Consider the following 8515-nt stretch of genomic DNA (forward strand, 5'->3'; position numbering starts at 1 on the left):
GTACAACCAAATCAAAATGAACCTGGAGGATCAGGAAAAACTTCATTTATCATGAACTTTGACACATATTGTTAAAATGTGATGTCCTTTGGGCTAAAGAACGCAAGAGCCACTTATCAACGCCTTGTGAAAAAAATGTTTGAAAAGAAAATAGGGGAAATCATGGAGTTTACAGATGATATGCTTGTTAAGTCTTTGAATGCAAGTGATCATCTCAAACACTTACAAGAAAATTTTAACATCTTAAGGAAGCATAATATGAAGCTTAACCCCGAGAAATGTGTGTTCGGGGTCAGCTCCGGTAAGTTCCTGGGATTCTTGGTGTCACAAAAGGGGATCGAGGTTAATCCCAATAAAATTAAAGCCATCGAAGATATTCCGGACCAGCTGTCAAGCGTGAAAGAGGTTCAAAGGCTAATAGGGAGATTGGCTGCTTTGATCAGATTCATCTCATGATATTCGGAAAAATGCCATCATTTCTTTGCAATTCTCAAAAAGAAGAGTAAATTTGAATGGACACTAGAATGTCAGCGGGCTTTGAAGGATCTAAAAAGGTATTTGCCAAGTCCGCCGTTACAATTAAAATCGGAGGAATTCTGATCTACTTAATTGTCTCGGAGGTAGCGGTAAGTATCCTTTTAGTCCGTGAGGATAAAGGTACGCAATTTCCTATTTATTACATTAGTAAAATTCTAACGGGGAGCAAAAACTCGCTACCCACATCTGGAAAAATTGGTCCTAGCTCTCATAGTCGCCGCTCGAAAGCTTAGATCTTATTTCTAGTGTCACCTGATAGTTGTGGTGACCACTTTTCCTTTGCGGAATATTCTCATAAACCCAAACTTTTGGGTAGGCTGGCCAAGTGGGCCATCGAAATAAGTGAATTTGACATAGAATTTAAGCCTAGGACTACAATTAAGTCTCACGTCTTAGCCGACTTTGTGGCTGATTTCAGTCCAGGGTTGTTACCTTTGGCTACCAAAGAAGTAGTAATGGTGTCGGAGTCGACATCAAGAGTTTGGACCCTATTCACGGACGGAGCTTCCAATGTGAAAGGGTCCGGGCTCGGCATATTATTAACAATGCTTTCGAGAGAAACCCCGAGGCAGGCTATAAGAATTATTCCTCTTACTAACAATGAAGCGAAATATGAAGCTTTGATTGCAGAGCTCGAATTGGCCCAGAGACTGGACTCTGAGGTCATAGAGATCATATGCGACTCCCAGTTGGTGGTAAATCAGGTCTACGAGATCTTCGAAGCCAAAGAGGAATGCATGCAACAATGTGTAATGAAGGTCCAGGCCCTGCTCGCTCGGTTTTGGGAGTGGTCAATTACACATATCCTGAGGGAATAAAATGTAGAAGTAGAAGCACTAGCTAACCTCGAATCATCCACGAAAATGAAAGGATTGGACTCTGGTACGGTTGTACAGCTTATGCACTCGGTATTGGATGCAGATAGCTATTACGAGGTAAACACAATTAATTTGGTCTAGGACTGGAGAAACGAGATTATTGACTATCTCGAGCACGGGAAATTGCCTGAAGATCCTAAGGCATCTAGGGCACTATACACTAAAGCAGCTCGATACAGCTTCAAAAGGGGTCAATTGCACAGAAGATATTTCTACGGCCCCTTGGCCCAATGTTTGAGAGCCTTCAAAGCTAATTATGTTATGCGAGAGGTCCACGAAGGAATTTGCGAAAATCATTCAGGCACAAATTCCTAATTATTGAAATTAATTAGGGCAGGATACTATTGGCCTCGTGTCACGACCCAAACCAATGGCCTGTGACGAATGCCCCAGTTCTACCTATCTAAAACCCCTAAGCATACATCTAAGATATAAACATGAAATAAGTGTAGGTCATGCATAACGTCTGGCAATAAACTACTGATCATGTGAATAATATACGCAGGAAAACATGCCCAAAAGACATGTATATATATATATATATAGAATACGGTAGGGCGAGACGACAAGGCCACATACTATCCAACTATACATGACTGTCTACAGACCTCTTATAGAGTGTACAACTGTATAAAGGACAGGACTGAGCCCTATCATACCCATATATGTATAGAAAAGTATCGAACCAAAACCCAATAGCAGCTCCAGATCAAATGGAGCACACCAACTCTTGCTGAGCCAGGATCCTAAGAAAGGGGTCGTCATCCTATCTGCCTGCACCTGCGGGCATGAAACCCAAGCCCCCATGCAATAGGGGTATCAGTACAAATAATGTACTGAGTATGTAAGGCATAAAAATCAGTATATAAAAGACATGAAAGAAACATGGAGTAAAGGATTCAGCCTGTAAGTCTGAATAGCTCTGTGAATCATAAAATATTTATAATGTCATGCACATGCGTATAAATATCATATCATGCAAATGTATATGCGTACATAACATCATCAAGCCTATAAGGGAAACCCATCATATCATCTCGACCTCAGTGGGCGAAATCATCAACGTATGCCAGCTAATCAGGTGGTGATGCATATATAACGTCATAACGTTTTCCCCACACCCCATATACATATATTATACGCGTATATAACAACATCTAGTCATGGGTCAATATACATGAATAAATGAATACAATGCACAATGAAGTAAGTCAATAAGATCTCTCGGATGTCATGAAACCCATGAATAGACGATATGATAGTAGGACATATGAGGAATCAAGAACATAGGCAACCCTAGTACTTCTAAGAATAGAATCATTTGTGAAAGTTGTGTACTTGCTCGTTTCATTATATTATATGGTTCATGCCAAAAGGAAATAAAGTATAGCCTTAACATACCACAAATTGTCAATGCAACTCAACAACAAGCTTATGACAACTAGCGCGTTAACCCTATAACAAAGAAATGCATGTACAACTTAGATAGCGCTAGTATATCACGTATCTCGAATGATAACTCGATTCTAAAATAAAACGGGCAACATTTCCCCTAATTTTACTGCTCCCTCAAGCCTACTATAGGCGAGATAACAACACAATACAACCAGCAACTCAAAAACAATCTAACTACAATTCGGGACCTTTAATACAACAAAAAAAACCAAATATATCATAACACATCCAATCAACAAGTTATCAATTAGTCTGAAATTGCAATGACAAATGACTAGCCTACTACCCTACCACATGTGGAATTTCTCCATGCCCTTCATCCTTCTAAACTCCATAAATCATCATCACAATAGGACAACATGAGTGGACTACAAAACAGTCCATTAAGAGTGAAATAAATCGAACTCGTGGCTTCCGATCACCGTCCCGTGAGTTCTAACTATTACGAAATAAATTTATAAACCTTCCTTGATATTTAAAAGCTTAAATACAGAAAGTAGACATTTTCTTAACTATGAAGTACCTTCCAAAACTCAAACTACAAACAAAAAGAGAGGCGATATAGCGATACTTACGTCGTAGGGATCGTTCTAATGTTATCGCTTCTTGATTTCGCACATGGGATATTAATCTTCTATTAAACCCTAGAAGAGAGCTTAATAATATGTTTATGGTTGTTCTCTGGCCGTGTTCTATGGATAAATGAAGATAAAGATGACTGAAGACCTATATATATCAACTTTTAAAAGTCAAAGAGGTGCTATCTTGGCACCCTAGCATTGTCCCATTTTCCGACGCTTATATCTTTTTATCCGGATGCTGTATGACGAACGGTTAAGAGAATTGAAAACTAAATTCTAAGACCTTCAATATGGTATATAATATATCCCAATAAGACCTCATATAACACACGAAATGTATTTCTCAAAATGATTCATTACATGGGGAATCCTTCGTCAGTTTTTCCTCAACTTAAATCTAATTTTTCCCAAACTTTATATTTTATATCCAACCATCATATATAGTCATATTATGACTTTAAACTCATTTAAATCGTGAATAACAAGTTTCATATTCATCATACGTCACCTTGGAACGCACAGGGTGTAACTATCTTCCCCCTAGAAACATTCGTCCTCGAATGTTAAACTCCTAGAGATCTATAGAAATTTTGGCAGAGTCTCCTCTATAAAGGTACTACTACCAACTTGTCACGAATCAAACCCAATAATACAAAGCCATACAAGGCCATAATCATCAATAACACCAATGGTCTCACACGACTAATGACAGTAATTAACATAAGAATCCAGTATCATATATGTACCTAAAGGTTGTGAAGTCTCAGTTCGATCCTCCTCCTGAAGCAGAAACAAGTTAGGATACCCGGTCTTCATCTCATCTTCAGCTTCCCAAGTCATCTCCTCCACATTCTTGTTTCTCCAAAGTACTTTAGCCTAAGGTACATCCTTAGTTCTCAATCTCCGAACTTGTTTATCTAGTATAGCAATGGGAGCTTCCTCATATGATAGCTGCTCTATGACCTGAACATCTTCAACTGGAATGACTCTAGAAGGATATACAATACACTTACGGAGCATAGACACATAAAAGGCTGGATTCACAGACTCGAAGTTGGAAGGCAAGTCTAACTCATATGCTACTTGGCCTACTCTACGCATAATCTTATAATGTCCAATGTACCGAGGGATATGCTTTCCTTTCTTACTGAATGTCATAACGCCTTTCATCGGTGATACCTTTAGGAATACCTAGTCACCTAACTGAAACTCCAAGTCTCGTTGTTGATTATCTACATAGGACTTCTGACGACTCTAAGCTGCTAATCTTAGTTTCCCATATAAGCTTAATCTTCTCAATAGCCTGTTGTACCAAATTTGGTCCAACTAACTTAGTTTCCCCAACCTTGAACTATCTGATAGGTAACCTACACTTCCATTCGTAAGGAGCTTCATATGGAGCCATCAGAATGCTGGAATGATAGTTATTATTATATGCGAACTCAATAAGTGGAATATGATCATCCCAGCTACCCCTAAAGTCTATCACGCAAGCCCGAAGCATATCCTCTAGTGTCTGAATAGTACGCTCAGCCTAATCATCTGTTTGGGGATGAAATAATGTACTAAGACTTACTTGAGTCCTTAATCCTCTTTGGAAGGACCTCCAGAAATTAGCTGTAAACTGAGCACATCTATCTGAGATCAATTTTTGGCACCGTTGCCGGAGTGCTAAAAACGGATTTAGCTATATATTTGGTTTTGTGTGTGAATTGTTTTCTTTTCCTTCCGTGTTACTAATCTTCTTGGTGAAACAATTGTAGGTGAACAATGGCTCTCAACAACAATGATCCTCTTGGAAACATGCTTATGGGGGATGTGGACGTAGAAGATGATCAAGTTAAAGAGGTTCCTCTTGAACCGCAAGCAAATAGACGAGACCGACCGTCTCAAGACAATGTTCTCGTTCCACTCCCACCTCCAAAAAGAGAGGCTCCACACCAGGTGTTGCAGTGATGAAGGATATGCAAGTGCCATAGTCCTGCCCCGCATTAGGGCGGGCAACTTTCAAATCGCAAATGTTATGCTCACATTGTTAGAGCAACAAGGATTCTTCACCGGGGCTCCGAATAAAAAAGTGTACAAGCACTTGAAAGGGTTTGTTGACACTTCCTGGGGGAGTAAACAGACAAACATCTCCGGGGATGCTTTACGGTTGAGGCTATTTCCTTTCTCTCTAAGGGGGAAGGCCTTGGATTGGTTAGAAAGGTTGCCAAATCATTCTATCCATTTATGGGATGAATTGGCTGAGAAGTTTATTTCCAAGTTCTTTTCTCCCGGTCATATGGCAACTCTTAGGTATGAGATTCTAGCTTTCAAACAAGAACCCAATGAGCCTTTGCATGAGTTATGGGAGTGGTACCGTACTATGGTAAAAGAATGCCCGAACAATGACATGATGGAGGCTATGATTCAACAAACATTCTATAGGGGGATCAAACTACCAATCAATGTGTGGTCAACCATCTTGCCGGTGTAAATTTCATGACAATGCCGTATAAGAAAGCTTTTAAGATTCTAGATGAAATAGCGGATACTTCATCGACATGGCAAAGTAGAGCAAACGTTCCTCAAGGAGATCCAAATGTGATTCACTTGCATAAAGAATTACATGATCATGGCCAAGCAATTACCAAGTTGACCACCATAATGAGAAAGGTCCTAAGAAAGTTAATGCAATAGAGGGAGTTAGTATGATGGTAAACAAGAGAAGGCAAAAGGGTCCTCAAGTGCAAAACCGTGTTGAAAATTATGTGCAAGATGATAGTGGATTTGATCAATATGAGTCGTACAATGAACAAGAGGAGGAAGTACAATATGTGAACAACTTCCAAGGGCAAAGAAACAACAATCAAGGCCCGAATCAACAACAATGGCGACCAAAAGAAAATCAAGGAAATTGGAAATCAAATAATCAAGGTAGTTGGAACAATCAAAACAATCAAGGGAATTGGAACAATCTAGGAAATAGGAATGGTCAAAATAACCAAGGCACTTGGAGTGGCAATAATCAAGTATATTGGAGAGGCAACAACCAAGGAGGGTGGAATAATAACCAAGGGAATCAGGGGTCGGGTTCTCAAAGGCCCCTGTATTAATAACCGAGCAGCCCACCTCCCTATCCTTCCTAAGGTCCCACTTCCAATAATAAGATAGGCCAAATAGAGAACATGTTCAAGAAAATGATGGAGAAGAATGCCGACTCGGATGCTCAATTAGCTTCTCACAACACTTCAATTCGCAATTTGGAAGTTCAATTGGGGAAAATGTCGCAAGCTTTGAACACTCGTCCTAAGAGGGCACTACCAAGTGATACGGTGGTGAACCCAAAGGGCGGGAATAACACGGGACATGCCATGGCTGTTACTACAAGGAGTGGAAAAGGTGGGGATGCAACCACCTCAAACCAAAAGAAAATTGTGGATGATGAGCAAATGGTACAACAAGATGAGACCCCGGAAAATAAAGTGCAATCAAGTGATGAAGTGAGGATTGACATTGGTGACAATGTGGAGGAGACTCAAGTGGAAGTGAACCCGTCTAGGGAGCACATTGTGGACATACTAGAATCGGCAGTGCCAAAGGCTAAGGCACCAATTCCAAGGCCTCCTCCTCCATACGCTTAAAGGCTTGCAAAGCAAAATGGAGAGAACCAATTTAAAAAGTTCATTGACATGATAAAGAGTTTATCTATCAACATGCCATTGGTTGAGGCTTTGGAGAGAACGCTGGGTTATGCAAAGTTCATGAAGGACTTGATGACAAAGAAGAGATCGATGAATTATGAAACTATAAAGATGACTCATCAAGTGAGTGCAATTGTGCACTCAATGGATCATAAATTAGAAGATCCTGACACTTTCACAATCCCTAGTACCATTGGGAGTGCCGACTTTTCTAAAGCTTTATGTGATCTAGGGGCAAGTATCAACTTGATTCCCTACTCGGTTTTTAAAACTTTGGGGATTGGGCAACCAAGACCAACATCTATGAGGTTGCAAATGGCGGATCGTACAATGAAGAGACTGTTGGGTATTATTGATGATGTGTTGGTTTGTGTTGATAAATTCATCCTCTCAGCGGACTTTATGATTCTTGATTATGAAGTGGACTATGAGGTGCCGATTATTTTGGGTAGACCTTTCCTTGCTACAGGAAAGGCTCTTGTTGGTGTGGAAGCCGGTGAGCTACTTTCTGGTTGGGTGATGAAAAGGTGGTTTTTCGTGTGTGCAAATCTATGAGGCAACCGAATAGCAATGAAGTTTGTTCATTTGTGGATTTGGTGACCGATGTGATTATTGATGAAAAAAGTGTAGTAATGAATGTTGATGATACCTTGGAGGTCATATTGCTCAGTTGTGATGATCAAGAAATGGAGGGTTATGTGGAATATGTGAATGGTTTGCAAGGAATGGGGTCGTACACTTATGAGACCCACAAATTGTCCTTGGATCTTGAGAATAGAACCACTCATCCAACAAAGCCTTCAATTGAGGAGCCTCCCATTTTGGAGTTGAAGCCATTGCCTCCACATCTTCGGTATGAATTTCTCGGCCTTTCTTCTACTTTACCTGTTATTCTTTCCTTTTGTTTGACTAACGTGTAGGTAGATTCTACATTGGCGGTGCTACAAAAGAGAAAGAAAGTTATTGGATGCACTTTGGCGAATATTTTGGGGATAAGCCCAGCATTTTGCATGCACAAGATCAACTTGGAGGAAGTGCCAAACCATCTATTGAACATCAAAGGAGACTCAATGAAGCCATGTAACAGATTGTCAAAAAAGAGGTGATCAAGTGGTTGGATGCCGAGGCTGTGTATCCTATTTCTGATAGTTCGTGGACTTCTCCGATTCAATGTTTCCCAAAGAAAGGGGGCATGACGGTGGTCACTAATGACAAGAACGAGTTGATTCCTACAAGAACGGTGACCGGGTGGAGAGTGTGTATGGACTATCGCAAGCTCAACAAAGTCACAAGGAAGGATCATTTCACACTTCCCTTCCTTAATTAAATTCTTGATAGGTTGGCCGGCCGTGCTTTCTATTGTTTCCTTGACGGGTAT

At 40.3% G+C, this 8515-nt stretch overlaps 1 protein-coding gene across 1 annotated transcript; it reads left to right on the forward strand.

Annotated features, from left to right (window-relative positions):
• Positions 1 to 7125: 7125 nt before the first annotated feature.
• On the forward strand, positions 7126 to 7692 carry LOC138889693 (uncharacterized). Its single transcript, XM_070173028.1, has one exon. The coding sequence runs from the start codon at positions 7126 to 7128 to the stop codon at positions 7690 to 7692; it is 567 nt and encodes a 188-aa protein (XP_070029129.1).
• The last annotated feature ends 823 nt before the right edge of the window (positions 7693 to 8515 follow it).

This window comes from Nicotiana sylvestris, chromosome 4 (genome assembly GCF_000393655.2).
Source record: "Nicotiana sylvestris chromosome 4, ASM39365v2, whole genome shotgun sequence".
NCBI lineage: Eukaryota > Viridiplantae > Streptophyta > Magnoliopsida > Solanales > Solanaceae > Nicotiana > Nicotiana sylvestris.

Coding starts and splice junctions, on each gene's coding strand:
- LOC138889693 (XM_070173028.1), top strand. CDS start 7,126: ATGATAAAGAGTTTATCTATCAACATGCCATTGGTTGAGGCTTTGGAG.